The 24,620-nt window shown below is 39.0% G+C and overlaps 1 protein-coding gene across 1 annotated transcript in view; it reads right to left on the bottom strand.

Annotated features, from left to right (window-relative positions):
• The window catches only part of LOC130548587 (uncharacterized), a 113,563-nt gene extending 90,076 nt beyond the window's left edge, over positions 1–23,487 (bottom strand). The window contains exons 1-2 of the mRNA XM_057325432.1: positions 23,470–23,487; positions 22,679–23,360 (exon numbers count right to left, since the gene is read on the bottom strand). Of these exons, the coding sequence (XP_057181415.1) occupies positions 22,694–23,329 (636 nt within the window). The 5' untranslated portion in view covers positions 23,330–23,360; positions 23,470–23,487 and the 3' untranslated portion in view covers positions 22,679–22,693. The remainder of the gene's footprint in view (positions 1–22,678; positions 23,361–23,469) is intronic.
• Between the last annotated feature and the right edge of the window lie 1,133 nt (positions 23,488–24,620).

Here is a 24,620-nt window from a genome sequence, read left to right as displayed (position 1 = left end):
AGGAAGCAAAGAAAAGAAAGCGAGAGAGTGATCGGACACGAGGCCGGTCACGAATCAATACCGGACAGGCTCACACTTGGTGGCGCGAGCAGCAAGAGGCAACGGGTTGCAAAACAGATGGAGACCTAGCGGTCCTGCTCCTGGATTTGTAAGTGTAATTTGTACATTTTTTGTTACTGTCCTGTACTTTTGAACGTATTTGTTATTAGTCTGTGTCACTGGCGCACCACCGGTTCACACTTTATAACCGTAAGGTAGCTGAGAGATAATATATGGTTGCCGGTGTCGATAGCTAGCATGTTGTCGTGTCTCATCATGAATGTGTGTAGTGCTTGTAAATGAAGACTAAAAAACCACAATAAACGTGTTGTGGTAAAAAAGTAGCAGATTCTTTAGTTCAGACCAGTAAACCGCGTAAATGTTGAACAGTTCAGTCATTGAGTAGGCTAATGTTGTCGTTATATATATACACATGCTATGTGATGTTTTAATAGCGTATCTGGGTCCGCGGGTCCGTCGGCTTTGTAAACAAACTCACATGTATTGAGCTGCCAGCGGGAAATCTTTGCGACAGTTTTTACGACACTGCTTACAGACAATTCCGCTTATCAACCACGTGGGGCAACAGTGAGCAAAAGTTGCTCGTTGTCGCTTTAAAGGTGCTGTGTTTCATTTTTTGGAGGATCTATAGACAGAAATGCAATATAATGTCTTCAGAGGTGCATAAAGAGCATATATAATGAAGCATTCTGTTTAATACATTAGAATGAGCTATTTCTATCTAGCCTACATACATTGCGGGCCCCCTTATATGGAATTCATCATGTTGTTTCTACAGTAGCCCTAAATGGACAAACTGCACTACAGAGTGTGTTTTGTAAATCTCATTTGGCAAAGCGAAAATGTGACAATATCTTAGTTTTATGTCAGCCACCATAGTGCTTGGGAGGGGGAAGGGGTGGAGTGAGCCGTTGGTTGCGGTTCGAAACCTCACCACTAGATGACGCTAAATTTCATACACGGGACTAGTGTTGTCACAATACCAAACTTCGGTACCAGCCGGTCTAAATGTGACGATACTTGCATTTCCCGCTATCATTTTGAGCGCTGTTGAACAGATTATGAAAGACCTCTGATTGGCTATTGTGTTTCCAAGGTCATCGGATATGTCTTTGAATGGCTCCTTACCGAAAAAATGGAAATGCAAGTATCGTCACATTTAGAACCAACTGGTACCGAAGTTTGGTATCGTGACAACACTACACGGGACCTTTAAACATTAGTTGCATTTCTGTAAGATGTAAACACTGGTCGAAAAGCACTTCGGGTTTCATTTTTATATTTTAATATTATGACTTTTTAAAATCTTACATATTTAGTTAAATCTTAAAAATAATCGTTTAACATTTTGATCATTAAATGTTCTGTTGGTTGTATTTTGTTCAAAAGTTAAAAAACTTCATTAGGACCAGCGTTGGAACAGCTTCAAAAATGGTTTATAGTTAAAAAATAGCTTGGGATTGGTCAAATTGTTTCAATGACTAAAAGTAATGGAAAACAAAAACATTGTGTTAACATGATTTATGAGCACATAATAATTTTATATAGTGTAAAAAGTTTTAAACACAACCATCACACTGTTTCAAATATTGGCTCTTGTCTGATATCTTCTTTTGTCTTTCACAGAAGAAAGAGTCATGCAGGTTGTGAACAACTTAAGGGGAGAGACCTGATTTTTATATTTGGCTGAACTTTCCCTTTAAATCCATTCTGGTACCCTGTTTATAGAAAGTGTGACTCACTCACACTTCTTCCCCCTACCAAGGGCAAACAGAACATAGCACCCTTCCTCCAACCCACTTTAACACGCACCTCCTCATGTCCTTCACCAATTGTTTGTTTAATCTTGCTATTTAACTTCATACATTTCACCTGTACCACCTGCATTAGTGCTAGTATAGGCCAGCGTTCAGGGAGAAAGGATCCATCTGTCAAGGAATCTGATTTAAAAGGGGTTTTATTTTTATTATGCAGACCTTTGGTTGACGTCAGCATTGGATATAATCCCATCAAAAGCAGGCTGGAGTGGTCTGGAGATGGTCGACGAGGCTTTTTTATGCAGTCTGGAGATTCAAACAAAGTACATATGGTGTTGAAGAGATGAGAAGGATACGAGGCGATGGGGTACATGCAAAGCCTTATGGGAAGGCAGTGCTGTTTGAATTTCAAGCCAGGGTGTCATAAATAGTCATCAAATAGTATATCACAACAATTCCTCTGAAGAGATTGAAACACATGACTATATTGTTTTAAAAAAATCAAACACATTGTGTCATACTGTGACTGCACTTGGGACTGCGAAATGAAAGGACTGCGGACACCGAAATCAACAATTAATTATCTATAGTCAGATAACAAAAAGGAATATTGATAAGGAACATAAAAGGAAGATATTAAAAATGAATGTGAGCTGTGTGTCGAGAGGATCTTTTGGTGCTGTGGTAAAAATGAGTTGAGTGATGCAACAGGCTGTATCTAACCCGCCATATTTGACTTTAGAAACTGCTTCCTAAAAAACTAAAATTTTAAAATACTAACACAATAAGAGGTTAAATAAAATAACTTTTTCAGGTAATAAATCAGGCATGTACAAAAATATGTTTACTTTTAATTAGGGCTGTCAACGTTAACGCATGCGATTAATTTTTTCAAATTAACGCGTGAGAAAATATTTATCGCAATTAACGCAGCATCCGTTTGTTTTGACATCCTTTGTCTAGCGTTACATTATGTAATCACGCTCTTATTCGTGTACAGGCTTTTAAACCACTTAAGCGCGATTTGAAACAGTTGCTTTGACGCGTTCAATGGAGATAGACCGCTTCTAAACTGTGGGACGCGGCAAAACGCAACGCGAGGTCCAGTCTGGTGTAAACAGTCACCTGCTAAGGGCTGCGTCGGTGAATCTCTGTCAGACAGCGCATCCGTGTTAAGTTCTCTTTCGTGCTTGAATGGATAAAACCACACAAGATTATGTCAGAAAGCCCGTTTTGTCTAGCATTTTCTTAAGCACAGACTTCAAAGTGTAAAATAAAATCTTAAATGAATGCAAAGTGTTGTGAAAATGGGAGTGCGGTGACGGTCAGATCTGCGAGCTGAGACAGCTCTTAAAGGGGCCACGTTCTTAAACGTGCTGCTGTGACTCCTGTCACTAATGTTAATCAAAGAACAAAATAAAAGAAGAAATCAATGTGATTTTGTAGCTTTAATGAGAATTCTTCTGCATTTAATTTATAATTTAGCATTAATAAAGACTGTAAAGTGTCCTTCAATTCCTGTATATGTTTCCTACATGAGCTCTCAATTATACTGTTGAATGGCTATAATTCATGTTAAAATAATCAATTTAATAGAGACATCAGTTACAGTACTAATATCAAAATGCTAGCTTTCATAAAATGATGCTGTTAAAGAAATATGTTGTTTCTACATCAATTTGAAGATTAAATGTGAAATTATTAAAATGTAAAAGTATATTTTAAAATATAATAGTTATGTGCGATTAATCGTGATTAATCACAGAAAAAATGTGTGATTAATCCGATTAATTTTTTTAATCGATTGACAGCACTACTTTTAATATAATTTAAAGGAGTCATAATGCACTGTCGCTGTATTCACCAACCTTAATTTATCTCAGTTTGTGTTGTGGAAACAAAGACATGAATCTTCATGTTTGGTTGAACTACTCCTTTAATGGTCATGATCAACTTTTAATGCGTAAACTGGAGTTTCTCTTTCTCTCACATACTTTCATCCTGTGTCCTCCACAACTCTTCCTCCTCAATGGCACGTTGTTTATCCGCTCTTTGATTCATTTTACAGACCAGATGTGACTGCTTGCAGTTAATTTGTTTTCTGTGCAACATGTTTGCACAGAGCTCCTCTTGTGTGCGTGGGAAGGTTTTTGGCGATGGTCGCTGTTGGGCTGGCCTCTAATGAATCCCATTAAATCATGTACTTTGTCATTACTCTGCCTTTTAAGAGCCAGAATCGCACTTTGGCTTTGCAAGTGTGCAACCCCTTTGTGAGTGAACGCTGTGTTGAGGAAAACAAAGTACTTGACATCGGTAGACTCTTGCAAAAGAATCCATCTAGTGTCTTCTCACTAGGCAAACAGAGATTAGATTGTTTGGCACGTGGAACTGTGAAAAGGTGAAGAGCACCTTCCAACGTCTACAGCTCGCATAAACACTTGGGGAACCAGGATTCATCTCCGAGTCATCTGCCAAAGCCGGGTAACATATGTTTGGAGAAAGACTCAGATAAAGTATGTGGACTTTACACTGAGCAGAACGGTCCAATTAATCTTTTGCTCAACTTTACAAAAGCTCTTCTTGTCTTAACTAAACCCGAAAACCATAAAAATAAGCAAAAGTGGAGTAAAACATTGCATAGCTCAGTTGGTATTGCATTGCTTTAGTAGCACTAAGGTTGTGGGTTTGATGCCCAGGTAACACAAAAGTGTATGTAAAAATAATTGTTTACATCTTAAAGCTGCAATTTGTAACTTTCTTTAGTTGAAAATAAACAAATATCAAATGTTGATCAAATCCATAACAGATCAGTTTTGATAACTGTTTTCTTACCCTACCCTGATTCGCAATGGTAAGCTTATAATAATGATTTATCAGTTGAGTTGGTTGGGTTAAATTTTGTCGGACATGTAAGTTTGACTCAAGTAAAATAATGAAAAACCTGCAATTTAATGCTTCAAACAGAGGTGGCGATAATGAAGCAAAGTTGATGATCGCCGCTGATGCACAAGAGTAAAACTCATTCTGTAAAATCTTCAAATTTTCCAAGTTAAGCGTAGGGGACCGGGGTTGCTAAAAGACTTCAAATATATAGTGTACAAATGTCGCTAGATCTGAGGTTACTATTTAGACACAAGCCAGAGCAGGTCTATTCGTCTGTCTGAGATAAAAAACAGTCCAGAAACCTTTGACACAGACTCTTCAGTGTTAGTTTGGAGTGCTGGCAGACAGTTGGAAAGCTCTTAAACGGTCTTGAGTCTATTCTGTAACTACAGATATCTAGAATTAGCGCCAGCATGCAAAAAATAATGGTCATCTTGCTGGACTACTTATCCTTCAAACCCACAGATCTTTACCACATCCTCCAAACCCTCCGCCTTCCTGAGACAGAAAATAGAGCCAGTGGGACACTGACGATATATCAGAGCCAAAGTATTTTCTCACAGTTTTCCATTTCCCGTCTGTAATGTGGGAAGACCCATCGGTCCATTTCTCACAGGTGCAAAGATGAACACACGATTCTGTAATTTCCTTAATTTTGTGAAATCGGAGCATTAGTAAATTACAGTTACATTACAACAGTGACATATTTTGGCTGTGGACTACAAAACACATTTTGTAAAGGAATGTTTATTCTGTATTCATTTCCCTCAAAAGGATAACACAGTACATCTAGAGAATAAAGGAGTAGCCCAAGCTCAATAAGATGAGACAAGCCCTACATGTGTTTCAGTGCGGTTCAGAGCCAAGCTTTTAGAAAGTTACTAATTCAAAGTCTAGATATATAGCCCCAATATAGAAGCAATAGAACATACCGTAAAAAATATTAAATACCTTTACAGAACTCTTCAGGGTAGGCCTCAATTTCTGATTAAAGGAACAGTTGAACACTTAAGTAGGTTCATAAATGAAGGAAAACGATGGGTGTGAACTTTGAGTAAATCATGAGAACATTTTCATTTTTGGGTAAGTTATTCCTTTAAATTTTCTTTTTAAATTTTCTACATACTTAAAAGGACTTAAAAGGAAACTTTAGAATAATTGGTTAAAGTGACAGTTCACCCAAAAATAACAATTCTGTCATCATTTACTCACCCTTTTGTCATTTCAAACCTGTATGACGTTCTTTCTTTCACAGAACACAAAATAAGATATTTTGAAATAATGTTGTTAACTGGCCCCCATTCACTTGCATTGGTTTTGTGTCCATACAATAGTGAATGGGTCCAGTGCAGTTCGGTTACCAACTTTCTTCAAAATATCTTCTTTTGCTTTCTGTGAAAGAAAAAAATCCTAAAGGTTTGAAATGACAAAAGGGTAAGTAAATGATGATCATTTTTGGTAAACCATTACTTTAATACTGGGTGTTTCTTAAATGGACACTTTTGGCCCCGTGGAAAAGAAACATCCGTAAAACACTTTTCACATTTACTTAGTTTGTTTATTTGTCTGCAAACAATGTATGAAGATATACAGAAGATATTCATGTATCTCAGAAGAACTCTGACATGTTTACCAAACTGTTATTGTTCTAAATCGACAAACGTAATTTCTGTTACATTTTAAATGATGCGTGTTTGATAACATACTCTGGAGGAAATGACAGGGGTGTAAATGACATTTCAAACTTTTTAAATGTGATTGTAAATGACACAATAAAATGTTCTGTAAGCAACTGATGATTCACATATCTCATACAGTAATTCATCTCAGATAGAACTTTCATGATACTGTCTTCTTTAAACCTTAGTGGGAAAAGCTTTTATAAAGTGGTATTTTAATCGTTTCACTGCTCGGTTTGTGGCCCAATTACTGTAAAAAAGATCAAGGGAAAATAATCACCAAAACCTCAAAAATACTGAACGTACCTAAAACCGAGATGCAAAATAGTACTGAATAGGAAAAAAGGAAAACAATAGAAGGCAAATTTCTATTGCACACATTTGTATGTTTTTACGATAAAAAAACCCATTAACTTTCTGGAATGCATTTTAGCCGTATCATTGGTACTGTCTGTGAGGTTAAACGTCAATTGAACTTTTGAAGTGCTGTTATATTGCATGTCTACATCCTGTATTTCAGCGCTGTTTTCTTGAGCAACACTGTCATTTATCACATTTACATTTAACGGCTGTCTCAGACTCTATTGTTTCTGGACAGGTTAATGTTGGGAATTTTTTATAATACTGTTTGAAAAACATTCCCAGACAACAACACAGACACCATAAAAATTACCTTTACACTTGCCAAATGTTTTTGCATTAGATACGGCTAACACACTAACATGTGTACGGTCCTTAAATTGTACAGGTTTAAGATCTTTGACACAGGTGAGTCATGATATGTAGATTGCTTTATATTGCTTTATATCAGATCTAAATTATAACATGCATAATATTTTTTGCATAGATTTTTATACAGCTCAGAACTATAGGTAAACACAAAATAATATGCATATAATTCATTCATTGTTTATTTATGAAGTACATCTAAAACAGAAAAGCTTTCCTGTAGCTCAGTGGTTAGAGCATGGCACTAGCATACATTGTCAGCAATAAAATGTATAATTCAATACAATATAAGTCGCTTTGGATAAAAGCGTCTGCCAAATGCATAAATGTAAATCTAAAAGCAGTTATTGTTGTTTAAAGAGTATAATAAATAAATAAGAGTAAACAGATAACCTGTATAAAACCTATATATACTGTATATTCTTGTTTACTTTAGGTAATTTCAGTAGTACAATCCAAGGAAAATCAATTATGAGTGTGGAATTGGGAAAGGTGCATCTATGAAATGCATTACAGATATGCATTTTGCTTTATAATTTTATCAAATTATTAAATGATACTGTAATTATAAGTTAGATGAGCTTTTATGCTTAAGTTTGTGTTAAATGTTAAAAAACAACAATCAAATATTAACACAACTCTGTTTATTTATTTATTATATGTTTTTTATTTTAAATTTTTCAGCTGATAAAAACTAAATTTTTCTGTACTTCATCTCTAAGGACTTTACTAGTAATGTGTAAACAACAACCATTAATCATAAACATAACCCCATGGTTCCTAAATTTGTCTTGCGTTGTTTTTCTCAAATGAGTCGAGAAAAACAATAATTATAGTTAATCGTCTCAAAGGAATGAACTAGTCTCAGAAATTGCAGCATTATCATTAGTGAATCATGGTAAAAGCTAGTCATTTTCCAGAATATTCTAATTCTTTCCTCCCTCTTGTTCCTGCTCAGTGTCAGATGCACAACAGATCTCCTCAGCATAATCTGTTTGATGTCTGCCATGAAAAGAGAAGTTGTTGTCTCTATGTCATTCTTTTTTCTCTTCTTTATTCTCTCTGTTTTTACTTATTTATCTCTAGCGTCTCACTCACAACTGTTTCTTTGTGCTGCCCCCCTGATGTCCTTTCCCGAAAGGAGCTTACACTTTTCAATCAGCATCTCCCACTCACCAAGACTCATGTGCCCTGACCTGACAAGAGCTGGACGTGAGTGCATGTACTGTAGGATATAATTACACAGATGACAGTGTGAACTTATAGTACTCCAACATTGTGAATGGATTTAGAGATTTTTTATTCAATGTCTAGATCTAAGCTTTCACTTCATATGCTGGAATTTGTATTGAATTGGCCACGGCCCACAGGATACTGCATTGGAAATTGCATTCGGAATGACAAAGAGAGACTTACTGAATTGCACTTCAAAGAAATTTAATTAGAATGTCATTATTCCAGAGCATAATTATAACATAATTACAAGTTCAATAGTATATTAATTACTTTGCTAAGCATGCAGACTTACTTAGCTGTAACTTTCTGTTATGTATCATTTTTCTCCAGTAATCAAACAAAATATGTCTAAAATAATTAAACATGTGACAGTCATCACGACAGATGTAATTTGACATCCTAACAAACTTTTTACTGGAATTACAACTTGACATCATGTTTACAACTAGGTGAGATTAACAATTGGTTTTTATATGATGCACGAATCTAGAGATGCACCGATACACTATATCAACCAATAATCGGTATCAGATCAAAGCGATTTTTCACACCATAGGCCGATAGTTTAAAAACATTCGATGATCAGGGACGATGTATCCTGTCAATCAAAAGAGGACAGGAAAATGCAATTAATTTGTGTTCTGTGTATATGAAATGTTTATAAAGTTGCCAATTTGATGTTCGATGTTGCATCGGTGCATCTCCAATATAATCAACTACTTGAATTGTTCCACCAGTTTTTGTTTAACACTTTTACTTTTCACTTTTAAATGGCAACATGAATATTTTCAAAATATTGCAATTTATTAAATATTGGCAAGAAATGACACAATGGTGCTATTACATTGTTAGACAGTAGTGTGCCAAATGATTCATTTGTCTCATGACAGCGCTTGTTCTGTCATATCTCTTATGTAAACATTTCCTTTATTGTAAAGCAAATGTGATAATGTCAATATTTCTGCTGATGACCAATAGACAACTTCTTGCTTTAAAGCACACACCCAAATCACAGTTTCTGAATATATAAACACTTTAGATTCCAGATGTGACAGTTCTCAGCTAAAATATAGAATATGCAGGCCTATATCTCAAAAGGTCAACGATACACTCCGTGCCTTGACGGTCTGGTGTGGACATTATTATTCTGTGATGTGAATCTGCACTGCTCAAACTACACTCCATCATAACAAACTTTCCAAACAGCACCAGATGGTTCAGTTTTCCAAATGCAAAACTGCCACATATTAAGAAAATCTTCAGTGTTTACACCACTGACAGACACTGTTTATCACAGTAAACAGCTGTCAGACAAGGCCACGTTGTTGGTAGCCGGCAAACACGTGGCAGCTCTTCAAAACCGAGGGGTTTGGTGGGCTGTGATAGATGGGTTTGCGTAGATGGCAGAAATGCTTTTCGTCTCACATTTTGCTCAAATACAATGGCTTACATTGTATTCCTTATAACCGTCTTAACACAATTAACTATTTTATTTTTATTAAGTTGGTTTTAATGCTTTGAATATTTTATTAAAGTGCCTTGCTACTCCAACAGACGTTTCATGCTAACCTAGGACAGTGGCAAATCTGTTAAAACAAGTTTGTTCATCGCACCACACCAGACTGTAATGGAACACTGTTATTGTGTTATTTTGGAGAAGACATAGATTAATTCACCATTTAGTGAAGATCTGTGGCTGTACTGTGTACTGCCTCCACATAATCAAATTGGAGGTTTGGGGTCACGTGCCTCAACAAATCTATACGGGTCTCCTGTCATCTACCATATTCCACACCTTGCGTTATGAAGTCATTGGCAACATTTTCTACACCCAGAAACAGAATCTGGTTTCCATTTTGTTGTTTTATTGAACCATGTGCATATCACCTCCATTTTCTTACATTCACGCTTACGCCGTTTCCCTTAACAACATTAACTCTATCACTCACTGAAGTAAAAGAAGCCATACTAACATCCTTTAAATTACTCCATATGTCACTGTTTGTTTTGAAAATCCATCTCGCCTTTGGAATGATCAGATTAGATTCAATTTAGTTTTATTTATTTGATTTAGCTAACAATGACAAGGTAAAAAGGCTGCTCTGACATCTGGGGTCAAGGTTTGTGCTAGTTCAAATACTTTAGGTGAAAATGAATTCCTCACAAACAACTGGGGCCTTTCAGTAAGAGTGACCTACAAGTGTTTCTAGCTTCTTGTTTAAATCCCCCCAACCAGGGTCAGTCTCACTCCAAAGAGTCCCCAAAACACGTTTGTTGCACTAAGTACACAATGCACGGTTACTATAAAGATATGTATACATGGATGCCATATTCGATAAACAACTTAATCTCAAGTGTTTATGGACCAGATCTCACCAAAGAACCTACAAATCTACTGGCTGGCCTTGTCTCCACCTAGTTAAAGTAAGAATATATAATAAATGAAAACTAAATCATTTCCGATGGACTTGGGCTCACCCTACAGCTGAGAATTATGGGATCGTTTCATAGAATGTATGCTAGTATAAATTATAAACTATTTTAATATTTTAGAGGAAAAGGTTTTCGGGTCTACAGACACTTTGACAGACCAGTCCAAAAACAACAGACTCATTTGGACTGTCAAAGAACCATTCACAAATGAGAGATTTTGATTTGTGGTTTGGATTATGAGCAAACGGAAAAGATTTGACTTTTTTCCTGCATTGTGCCGGACACATGCTTTCCAAAGTCTGTTACAAAAGTGCAATTACATTACATGTTTGGGATTTCCACCTTTTTGAAATCAGTAATTTGCTGTAATTTGTGCTTTTATCAGCTTTCTAAAACATGCACAATGGCATTGGATATAATGGCCACATTGACGGCGATTGAGATTAGCCCTGGCCCATTGCATTCACGAGCGCTTTAATGATTTGGCAAGCGCCGTTGTGTCTTGACTCCTGTCAGATGACATTTGGATTTTAACCCCAATCGCACATACTCAACAGCACATTTACGAACCAAATACTTTCTTCCTCTGCTCGATTCACCAGAGATTCAGAGAGCTGGTAAATTTCTGTACTGATCTGTAGGGGGCACTGCAGTATTGGGAATAATGGAACACGCGTACACACTTCATACCTGTACAAATGCAGTCTTACTGCTTATTTAGAGCATATAGGAATTCGTTTCAAAGGAATGGCAAAATGACACATCCTCTAGAGTAATGTTTCTATTATGCAAAGTGAGTCTCAATGTACACATAGTCTCCTGTTTTACAATCACCAATCAATCATTACAATTAGACATGACCTATTTGGTCTTCATATAGCAAAGTTTGAAATTGTATGCCCATTTAACCCCATGAATAATCCTCCCGGCATAGTCTACTTTTAATTTAATTAACATTTATGAGATCGTTTAATGTGTAATGTTCTTATTAATGGACGTGGATAGTTAAATTCTGTCTCCCATATATTGCATAATGAATGGAGGAGATCAGTAGGTCATTTAGGAATGAATGATGGTGATGCAGAATTATTCGCCCGTACAAGAGATCTAGCAGACAAGAGTGATTAGAACCGTGGACAGATGCCCAAATAAATGTTGGCTAAACCATTATTCAGGCTGGAAAGGTGTTGAGAATGACTGCATTTGACCCGTTGCAACTTTGTAAGTGTACTTATTTTTTCTGTGCAGCCCTTTAAATAATCATCATAATCAGGAATGGCCATCATTCACTCTTTGTGTGTTTGATTATTAAATATTTTTGGTAATTTGATAATGGACCCATATGAGTGCTGTTTCTCACATAACCTTTGAATGGTGCTGGCCCTTGGATGGAAAACACTGGATACACTGGTATCTGTGAACCTCTCTCAGAATCAGTGTTTCTAGTTACTAAACAACAGAACCAATAATCATAGATTTTTACAATTTAAACAGTATTTTAAATAGTCCAAAAGGTTTGCCAAAGAAATACTTGCTGTATAGGACTGAATACTACAGAATAATTGTTCTCATTCCTGGCACAGTATCAGCTATGTTTACAGTGTCTCTTCTTTCTCTTCCTTCTAAATCAGGGCAGAAAAAAACATTTAATTTAGGCATACAAATTAGCACATACAGTAAGACATGCTGTTTATTTTTTAGCTTTTCAGTAAAATGTAGTCTTCTATAATACAATATCAATAATACTGTGTCAATTTTCTATTTAGGCGCCACACACAATCCTATAAAGTACTTTTCATTTTTTTGTAAAAATAAGGCATGAACAATGGGCCTTATTCCTAAAGTGTGCTGTATGCTGTAAGCCTCAAGAACGCTGGACAGTGTTACAATATATTAAGAAATGAAAGAGTGTGTGTTTGTCTGTAGGTTGACACAGGACAAAACTATTATAAACTTCAGAGCTCTCTTTTGTTGATGCCCCGTTAGCAAACTAAAAGTAACTTAATTTCCTCATTTCTTATTTGAAAAATATATACACGATTTTCATGGTGTTTGTTTCTAATGTGAAATCTTAAATGTTTGAATTGAACTTTGTAGATATTTGTGCCAACTTATTCATTTCTGCTTTTAAAATGTTTTTGAACTTAAGAAGATTAAATATAATATATTCTTAATTTAGTTTCTTTAGTCACAACATAATTCCCATTTGACTAACCAATTTGTGTAATAGTCAATGTTTTAATGAGTTTTACTATTTTATTATTTACTTTTATTCTAAAATGTGGAAAAATATAAATAAAGAACTGTCTCTTAAATCAATTTTGTATTCACCTTCAGTTTTATTTCTTCATGATTTAATTGAAAGGATTGTACATAAATTGTAGTGTGGTTATTCATTCATCAAATTATACGTAAAATAATATACAATATATCATGTGGTGTACTTTAGTGTGAATTTAGTATTTAAAAGAGCTAATTCGATTGACTGGATGACAGTGGTAAAGTGATGCTGTACAGTTTCAAGAAGTCCTGCCAGATTGCAGCAGCCTGCTCTGTTCTTCCCAGGCTATAAGTCTGCAAGCTGGGGAATAGCGTGCAAATTGCCTTCAGTCCTACTTTTTTGGTGTCTTTGCTGTATTTACTGATTTGCACATTTTCCAGGTAAATCAGGTGCTAACCCAAAACAGAAAGCACATGCAGACAAAGTGTACTATCACTGGTTGGAATTCATTCTTAGTGAATTTTCCTCTTAAATTTTATGAAAAAGCTGTGCACTTGCATCACAAAATAAAAAAAAGTTTAATTTATGACCAACCGGAGGCACAATCACCAATTTGATATCATATGATCATGACATGTGTTTGACAGAAAGGTGTGTTCGACTTAAGGCAATTCCCCCTGACAAATGCAATGCATTAAAAAAAATCGTCCGACTCTAATTGGCGCCAGTCAGTGGAAGGCGAACACACCTAAAGTCCACATCAATCGATGAAAGTGTTGTCTAGATACAACCTTAGATACTATTTTGGCATCCTGCCATCTACATTTGTTTTGTGTCATTATAGAACCATGTGGTCTATTGAAAAGCTTTCAAGAAGTTCTTGAGTGTCCCTATATGGCACATGCAAAATGTTGTGAAAATCAGACAGCTAAAGATAAGTTAGAAAGAGCATATTTTCAAGAAAACTAACAAAACAAAACGGTGCTTACAAACTATCAGTGATTGGATTTGTAATAATTGCTAATTGGTAGCAAATTAATACACAGCATTGCTTAAGCAGCACAAAGGTCATGGGTTTGATTTCCAGTGAAACACTTACTGTACTGATTTAATGCACTCTAAGTTGCTCTGGATAGAAGCATCTGCCAAATATAAATACTAAATGGAAAACACAAAATGAAATTTGCTCTTTAGATAGTACTCATATGCCCGGTTTTACAGACACGGCTACCAGACTAAAATGACGTTTGAGTGGTTTTAACTAAAAAATAACTTGCTCTGACATATCCTTAAATATGTCAGTGCCATTGTTTTGTCTCAAGATGCACACCAGTAATATTTTTTAAGCCATTTTTTATGAAAACGACTTAAATATCAAAATTTAACCAAGGCATAGTCCTGGCTTAAGCTAGTCCTTAGCATAGTTTTTGTCACGTTAAGTAAGCGCAAAATGAACGCTAAAACTAGAATATCTAATATCATCTGATATATACTGTGATATACAGTATATATATATATATATATATATTCTTTAATATGTGTATGGTCCTATTTTAATATATAATTGACAAGAGTGTGAGTTATCTCCTCACTTTCCTGGGCTGCTTTATTTCTCTTCTCTAAAAATCCCCCTGGTGCCCAAGCATTCTAGCCTCTTGCTTCCATTACCCCTCCTTCTCCCTCTCACACCATCATGCCAAGAACCCGTCATCAATCCAGCCAGCAGGTCCACTCCACATGTAGCCTGCGGTTCGATGCTAGTAAAGGTCCTATTAACCTCTTGCCTAGCTCTATATTGCTCTTAAATAATTAAGCCCCCCTCACCACGCAGAAAAAACCTGCTCCATTATTAACCAACTGGGGTTCCTTTTGAGGTGAAAGCACCCGCTTAATTATTCAGAATAGAAATCATAGTAAAGACACCTGTTAGGACGTCTGCTCTTTCCTACACTTATACTTACACTTACACTTACAAGTGCACATGTGTGAGTCATACTGAATCATTTAGAAGTGTGCCATCTAAACAGCTTCATACCAAAAAACTGTAGCGACTAAGTGATATGACCTCATACATTTAACTCAGTGAAGTAAAAATCAGTGATCTCAGTTGCTGTATTTACAGTACACTGCATGGTTCATTTGACCTGATTCCTGCTTTTTCAATCAGTTGACCATCGGTTTCAGGCCTCATTCGTATGTAGAAAATAAATCAGAATCAGATCCTTGCATCCAACCTAAATGACGACAATGGCAGTAGCACCTGCGTCTTACACTTTGGGGTCTCTTTAACTTATAACAGATATTGACCGCACTAAGTGTTATGTTGTGCTCTTTTTTTGACTACTTTAATGGGTCATCCTGCTTCCTCTGTGACAGTCTAAAACAGGAGTCACTTCCCCTGAGATGAAGAAAGACATTTACAAGAGTGTAAGAGTGAATGTAGGAGAGAGGGAGTATTTCTGATATGGCTCCCAGCTGACGTATCACAGATACCAGAAGACAGTTTAATGCAAAAACCTGAATCATTCATAAGAAATGCCTATTTTTTCCACTTACCAGGTCTTTTCTGTTTTTGTGGATCCTCTTAAAAACATGGGGTGGATTAGGACATGTTTATTTTTGACAGTAAAATGGATCATGGGACTATAGAAGGTATGTTTTGGTCCTGGATGCTGATTGGTCACTGTTCAAACTTTTTCATAAAAATAAAGCACAGCTATGACCTTTCAACTGAGCTACTATTTGTACTGCTGCACAACACCCTTATTATTAAAGGATTATATGGTATGAGTTTTATTTTGTTGCCTATGTTCATAGACGCGGGGACGTATTTTGAACAAGGAGTGCTGTATTTTTGTTTGGCCAGAGGTGAAGCAGGGTTTGAATTTTAGGGTGGGGTTGCGCATAATTTATATCATCGCTGCAAATCTAGCTTTAATAATGGGGAATGTTTCTGCATCGTTTGTGTTTGCTTGATCTCTGATCAAATAATGAAATAAACCCACTGACATGAAAAAATGAAATCAAAAAGTCTTTATTCTAGAACTTAATTACACAGTCAGCGCTGCACCGGCCCCTTCAACCATGTCTACAAAATACGTTTTCATTTGAATCTTTCGCTGAGCCCTGTTGAGCATCTCAGTGTTTCTCACCGTCAGTGTGGTTTGTCTCGCGCTTTGCACTCACGCTGATCTCATCACCGGAATTTACCAAAGTGAGCCAAAGAGCTTATTTACTGATTAACATTCAAAGGCCACATGTTTTTCAAGTAATACAGAATAAAAATAGTTAAAAATGGCCCATCCTGCATCAGGAGTAGACTCGAACTTACGAGTCCTGTAATGCGAGTTGTAGACGCGACGTGGTGCGATTATATAGCATACTAACACATAAATAAATGTTATATGTATGCCTATTGTCAAAGCACAATCTACTGTACGAAACTACAACCTGCGCGGCAGCAGTTTAACATCAACCTGTAATAAACCATGGGCAAACCATTCACGTTAAAACACAACTGCACGGCGACAGCACGTAGAAGTCAACCCGTACACATACTAACTGTAGACCTCTCAGCCACAATCTCAAATAAAGAAACATATCATTGTCTTACTGCTGGCCTGCATGCTAAACTCCAAACGTGACCTTTATCTTTCAGGGTTGACGGTGATGAAGTCACAATTTACAATACCCTATTGCTTAATCATACACCTTTTACCATTATCTACCCTTCGAGTTAACCTAAATAATTTCAAGTCACAAGACAATTTGACAAGTTATGACATAGACAACAGAATTACCCATAGACTAGTGTAATGCACACACACGGATGACAGACACGATGAACACCAGAGTAACTTAAATCGACTTTATAGACGGGTAACTGAAGAACATCCACAGGTACAATAAACAGGTTAACATCCACGGAACGAAGAACAGGTAAACATCCACGGGTAATCAGAGGTAAGCATAAACATGAACAACGATACAGTTTACAACAAGACCTGACACAAGACCAAAGGCATGGTGAGTGTATATATAGTGTCTGGGTAATGAGTCTGATGACAGGCAGGTGCAGAGACAATGACGAAGAACAGGTGAAACAGTGTACAAATGAACGTAGCTCGGGAGGTCTGGAGGGTGCCGATCGCACTGGAGGTCTGGAGGGTGCTGGCAGTTCAGGCGGCCACGGAGGTGTTGCCCGTACCGGGAGCCAGACAGTCAATGGGTTTGGGCACGGCTGCCGTTTCCGTGACGTCGGAGTCCGAAGGCGGGGAGTAGGGAAAGGCGCCGTGGTCGTGACATCGGAAGATGAGGAACAGTAGCTGGTGGCTGCCGTGGCGGTGTTGCCGGGGAAGCAGGGGCTGATGGATGCCATGGTCGTGGTAAGGAGGCACCCTAACGTCACCACAACCACGGCACTAGAAGCAGGACTGCGCTTCCCCGGTTTGGTGGCCTGGAGCGGTAGCACCGGGACGGCCACCACAGACCGGTAGTGCGCCCCCCCAAAAAAATCCAGGGGAGGCCCCCCGTCATAACTACCGCCCAGATGCATGCCACCGCCACTGCAAAGGTGGCCACAGCGGTGACCTCGGGAAGACTGGACGGGACCGGCTGGGAGACATCGTAAGGCTGGACGGGACCGGCTCAAAGACCTCTGGAAGGCCGGATGGGACCGGCTCAAGGATCTCTGGAAGGCCTGACGGGACCGGCTGGAAGACCTCTGGAAGGCTGGACGGTACAGGCTGGAGGATGTGTGGCGGCATCCACGCCGATTCTTACGGCTGTGAGGCCTTGCGGAGGAGTGCGAAGCGGGTATGGGGTGAGCCGGAGCCGATCCCCCGCTATTGACTGGCTCTGGATGATAATCGCACAAGCCCTCACCCATGTCCCCGACGTGGAATTCAGAACCCCCCGCTTGGAGGATTAAATTAATGAATTCCTCCAGCGGGTATTCTTCCACGTCAAGGAGCATGATAAGGGCCAGCAGATCATCATCCAGACCATTCAGAAACAAGCGGTTAAGGAAGGGATTGCTCCAACTCACCCGATAGCACAACTCAACGAACTCCTCCACGTAATTCTCCATGTCCAACAGCCCGGCCTCTGAAGAGAAACTATAGTCCAGTCCCTCTAGTGTGAGCATCGTTTGGTTGGGTCAGGTCTTCTGTAATGCACACACACGGATGACAGACACGATGAACACCAGAGTAACTTAAATCCACTTTATAGACGGGTAACTGAAGAACATCAAATGAAACATCAAACAGAAGAACATCCACAGGTACAATAAGCAGGTTAACATCCACGGAATGAAGAACAGGTAAACATCCATGGGTAATCAGAGGTAAGCATAAACATGAACAACGATACAGTTTACAACAAGACCTGACACAAGACCAAAGGCAAAACGGGGAAAACCAGGCTAGTGACAAATGGGAGTGTTACATCTAGTCTGTGTCATTTACAACTTATGCATCTTAAGGCCACGAAGACTTCCTTATCTAAGGGTACGTTCACACGACAACAATGTAAAAAAAGAGATTAAAAAAAACGTTCTGAGTTCAATTCAATTTTATTTAATTCAATTCAATTTTATTTATATAGCGCTTTTCACAATGTGCATTGTTCCAAAGCAGCTTTACAGGAGCAAATAAGAAAAACACAGAAAGGTAAAGCACAGCACAGTGCATGGTGTTTATAGACCAAGCAAGATCATTATAATAAATAATATCTAATAAATAAATAAATAAATAAATAAATAAATGCAGTCTCCCGGTGAGCAAGCCAACACTGCACTGCTCTGCTGTGGCGAGGAACCCAAACTCCAATGCTGAATAATGGAGAAAAAAAAACCTCGGGAGAAACCAGGCTCAGCCGGGAGGGCCAGATCTCCTCTGACGTGTCATAGCTGCACTCAGTGACCCCGACCAAAGCCACCGAGCAACGTCCACGAAGAACAGGGAGAGCCCACGAGCCGCGACCCAGGAAGCCCCACCCGCCGAAACCGTGCAGGTCCAACCCGGTCCCATTCCGCGATCAACAACAGACAACAGAGGGACAACCAGGGAAAAGTAGTAATGGCATAATTAACTTTATTCCTCTGTTGTCCGACATCGACCACAAAACAAGACCAACCAGACCAGACCCACACAGTCCCAACAAATGAAACGCCCCGAACCACAACCAACAAGCCCCCCCCACTCCCTACAACACCCACCCAGCTACCTCCAATCAAAGTCACTGAGTGCAGCCATAACTTCAAACTGCTGTCGTGTGATGTAAGTTTAGCATTAAATACCAAGTATTGTAAATTTAGCATTTATGTGACAGGTAGTCCGTCTTTGCTCTCGGTTGGGGATGGAATTGTCTGAGCTGGGCCGGCCAGATGGTCGCCTTTTTCTTGGGTGGTGATGGAATTGCCTTGGATGGAGCTGGATGGTCAGTCAGTCCGCAGGCTCTCGCAGGAGGATGGCACGGGATTTTCCGATGTAGCTGGCGTAATCTCTAGTTGTGGATGGGCATATGACGTTCATCTGGGCCTGGCGGAATCTCTCCCTACCTCGGGATGGGCATCCCGAGGCGAGGGCAGAAACAGAAAGAGAATAATTAGCGTAGCTGCTGTTCATTAGCTATGTATTAGTGAATGCTTGGCTGAAAAGATGTGTCTTTAATCTAGATTTAAATTGGGAGAGTGTGTCTGACCCTCGAATAGTATCGGGGAGGCTATTCCAGAGTTTAGGTGCTACGTATGAGAAAGCTCTACCCCCTTTGGTGGATTTAGTTATTCTAGGTGTTATCAAAAGTCTGGAGTTTTGAGATCTTAGAGAGCGTGATGGGTTGTAGTGTGGTAGAAGCTCTGTTATGTAGGTAGGGGCTAAACCGTTTAAGGCTTTATAAGTAATTAAAAGAACTTTAAAGTCAATACGATACTTAATGGGTAACCAGTGAAGGGTTGATAACATTGGGGTTATGTGATCGTATTTTCTGGACCTGGTTAGAACTCTGGCAGCTGCATTCTGAACTAACTGTAGTTTGTTTATTGATGCTGCAGGACAACCACTAAGCAGTGCATTACAGTAGTCAAGTCTTGAGGTCACAAATGCATGAATAAGCTTCTCTGCGTCAGCCACACATAAAATATTTCGCAATTTGGCAACATTTCTAAGGTGGAAGAAGGCTGTTTTTGTGACATTTGAGATGTGATTTTTAAATGACAGGTTGCTGTCTAATATAACGCCGAGGTCTTTAACTGTATTTGTTGGAGTAACAGTGCAGCCTTCAATTTGCAGGTCATAATCCGAAATATTCTGCTCACGTGTCTTTGGTCCGATAAGTAATATTTCTGTTTTATTAGAATTTAAAAGAAGGAAATTACAAGTCATCCAATGCTTTATATCGTCGATGCACTCTGCCAATTTGGATAGTTGGAAGGAATCATCTGGTCTTGATGAGATATATAGCTGAGTATCATCTGCATAACAGTGGAAGCTAATTCCATGTTTTCTAATAATGTTTCCAAGGGGCAGCATGTATATGGAGAATAGCAAGGGTCCTAAAACCGATCCCTGAGGTAATCCATAATTTACTTGCGTTAGATTTGATGATTCCCCATTTAAATGGACAAATTGATGTCTGTCTGATAAGTAAGATCTGAACCATTGTAGTGCCTGTCCCTGAATACCGGTATAATTGTGTAAGCGATCTAGAAGTATTTTATGGTCTACAGTATCGAACGCAGCACTAAGGTCGAGCAGGACTAGGAGTGAGATGTTACCTTTATCTGATGCTATGAGCAGGTCGTTTGTAATTTTAACGAGTGCAGTTTCAGTACTATGATGCGGTCTAAAACCTGACTGGAATTTTTCGTGTATGTCATTATTTTGTAAGAAAGAGCACAACTGAGTGGACACTACTTTTTCTAGTATTTTAGACAGGTAAGGGAGATTTGAAATCGGTCTATAGTTTCCTAGTTCATTGGGGTCTAAGTTTGGTTTCTTGATAAGAGGCTTAATGACGGCCAGTTTAAAGGCTCCTGGGACATGGCCTAGATTAATTGACGAGTTGATAATGTTATAAATGGGCTCAATTGCAACGGGTAATAACTCTTTTAATAATTTAGTTGGTATGGGGTCTAATAAGCAAGTTGTAGGTTTAGATGTTGCAATAAGTTTAATTAAATCTTCCTGTTTTATAGGTGAAAAACACTGTAGCCTTTCTTTTGGGGCGATGGTTGGTACTAATTTATAGGACAGACTTGGAGGTTGAGTTTTTACTATTTTGTCTCGTATGTTTTCGATTTTCTCTGTAAAAAAATTCATGAAATCATTGCTACCAAGGTGCGGCGGAATACCCAGGTCAGGTGAAGTCTGTTTATTTGTTAGTTTAGCAACTGTACTAAATAAAAACCTTGGATTGTTTTTGTTAGTTTCTATGAGGTTACGGAGGTGCTCAGCCTTTGCTGCTTTTAGTGCCTTTTTATAACAGTTTGCACTCTCTTTCCACGCAATTTTAAAGACCTCTAATTGGGTTTGTTTCCATTTGCGCTCCAGTTTACGTGTTTCTCTTTTAAGGGCGCGAGTGGTGCTATTGTACCATGGTGCTGCGTTTTTCTCATTAATCTTTTTTGACTTCATAGGTGCGACAGCTTCTAATGTATTAGAGAAAATAGTGCCCAATTTGCTGGTCATGTCATCGAGCGATTCTATATTTATTGGTATGGTTATTAAAGGAGTCAGATCTGGCAAGCTCTTTGTGAAACTATCTTTAGTAGTCGAGGTAATTGTTCTACCCTGTCGATAACGAGTTAAACGGCTGATTTCTGCAGTGCGCAGTGTACATGTTATAAGATAGTGATCAGTGACATCGTCGCTTTGAGGTATAATATCTATATTGGTTAGATCGGCTCCGTGAGATATAATCAAGTCTAGTGTATGATTAAATCGATGAGTGGGTCCATTGATGTGTTGTGTTACTCCAAAAGAGTGTAATAGCTCTGTAAACGCCACTGCTAATGCATCGTTAGCACTATCTACGTGGATATTAAAGTCTCCGACAATTAGTACTTTATCAACGTTAACCAATAGGTCCGATAGGAAGTCCGCAAACTCTTTCAGAAAATCAGTGTAGGGACCAGGGGGTCTATACACTGTAGCCAACGTACAAGAAAGCAATGATTTTTTACTGTCAATTGGAACAATTATGTTCAACGCAAGCACTTCAAATGATTTAAATTTATGCTCCGTTCTCTGAGTTACAGTAAGAAAGTCTCTAAAGATTGTTGCGACACCGCCACCTCGACCAACCGGACGTGGCTCATGCATATAACAGTAGCTTGGTGGTGTACACTCATTTAGACCGTAATAATCATTTGGTTTAAGCCAGGTTTCGGTAAGGCAAAGTATATCAAAACTGTTGTCTGTGATCATTTCATTTACAATAACTGCTTTTGAATTTAGTGATCTAATATTAAGTAGGCCGAACTTTATGAGTTTGTTTTGGTCGTTTATTACATTGTCCTCAGGTTTAATCACGATTAGATTTTTTCTCTGAGATTTGGCTATTTTGTTATTTTGTAGTATTATTCGGGGGACAGACACAGTCTCTATGCATTTGGAAGCAGTAACATTTCTAACAGATGAGTGGGAGGAACACAGACTATGGTTGAAGTTTTGACTTACCGCTGGGAGACGTAGTCAAGCGGTGCGTAGCGTCTTTGAGATGTTGTCAGACAGAAGAACCGCTCCGATGCTGCTGGGGTGCAGGCCGTCAGGGCGGAAGAGCCTAGGTCGCTCCCAGAACAGATCAAAATTATCAACAAAGAGCAGCTTCTGTTCAATACACCATGACATCAACCATTTATTTAGAGCAAATAGTCTACTGAACTTTTCATTCCCTCGTCGGTAGGTAGGAAGCGGCCCTGATACGATGATCCTCGCCGTGGGCGATGCGTTGCGTACCGTCTCGATCAGACTCCTGAAGTCCCTCTTCAGGATCTCCGACTGCCTCATCCTGACGTCATTCACCCCCGCGTGCAGCACGACAGCTCCGACGTTAGCATCGTCCTTCAGGATCGCAGGTACCTGCGCAGAGACATCAAGAACACGGGCGCCAGGAAAACAATGAGTGCGCACCTTACCTTTAGTGGAGGAAGCGCGTACGTTCCGGACGATTGAGTCTCCGATGACCACAGCGTTGCATTCCGTCTCGCAGAGGGCGGCAAAGCGGTTCCTGGTCGGGATCTCGAAGACCGGTGGCGGCGGTTGGGTCATCGCTCCAGTCCTGGCTCGCGCCTTTCGCCGTGGGTGTGCCGGTGCAGGAGTGAAGTTCATTTGGGCTGACCGTGTTCTCGAAGCCTGGGCTCTGTGCAGAGAAACACGCGGAGTAGAAGTGGAAGGAGTATAAAAATCGCGATGAAAACTTACCGCGGATTTGCGAGCGTCAGCTCTGGATGTTTCCAGCTCCGTTTTACGTTCTCGCAGCCGTGTCTGCTTCTCTAGTAGATCCTGGATCTGCTTCTCCACAGCCTCCAGTTCCAACTGAAGTGCGATCGTTTCCTCATCTGCACTCAGAGGTACAAACACATCTGAAACATTAGCCATCAGTGATGTAATAATGAGATCAGTGTGTTAAGCAGTGAGCAGGCAGGCTGGGAATGCTAACAGCCTGAGGCTAATAGCGAGTGATCCGATAAAAATAAATTATCGGTGCGTTTAAGGACGATTTTTGGTATGGGATATACTTAAGGATATGTTTTACCCTCGGTGAATAACAATTTAAAACACAAGTCTTAAGATATAACAAGAATAAACGATGTATTAAGAATAAGTTTGAAAGAGCTCCGACTCAAACCACGCGCTGTGTGCTGACAACACTGTTGTCAAGATGATCTCCATTTAAACGGATTCAAGAAAATGATTGCATTATGCTGTATAATGCATGCCAGACCAATTTCACTTTGTAAAGAAACACAATGTGACATCATAGACTGTGTCATAGGCTAATAACTGTCATGATTCTGCCTCATCATGTCATGTCTTTCTTGATCTAGTGGCAGGATCATGACAGAGCCTCATGTTTTGTGTGGAGAGAGACATGATATTGCTGGTTCTGACATAACATGCGCTCTCTCTGGTCTCGTCTATGTCCCAGCCCTCTCGTTTCCTTATTATTGATTGTTAATGATTTCATGCCCCAAACTGTTCCAATCTTGATTTGGTTCCCTTTATTATGCCCTGGTGTTTTCTGTCCTGTGCGAGGTCGTTTCGTTCCTTGTCTGTTGAAGACTCCATGTCCTGTTCCTGCCCTCTGTCCTGTAAGGTATTGTCTAGTTTAGTCAGTGTAGTTTGTCAAGTGTTGTATTAGTCTAGTCTAGTTTAGTTAAGTTAATCTATGTTCCTGTTTTGTCTCTGTTATTATATTCCCCTGTTTTGTTGTTTTACCCCCTCGTGGGTCTTTGTTTTGTGTTTTATTTAAATAAATCATTGTTCCCTTTCTGTCGGTCTCTCGACGTTGTGTCGAACCGACAGAATGGGGTTTGTCTTGAGAACCTATCATCTTCTGAGTATTTAGAAAAGGCCAATGAAAATTGGCGAATGAAATTTGCATGCCGGGCTCCTCCCC

The sequence above is a fragment of the Triplophysa rosa genome, linkage group LG25, assembly GCF_024868665.1.
Source record: "Triplophysa rosa linkage group LG25, Trosa_1v2, whole genome shotgun sequence".
NCBI lineage: Eukaryota > Metazoa > Chordata > Actinopteri > Cypriniformes > Nemacheilidae > Triplophysa > Triplophysa rosa.
The sequence above is the reverse complement of the archived record's forward strand: the minus strand, read 5'-3'. Positions and strand labels throughout refer to the sequence as shown.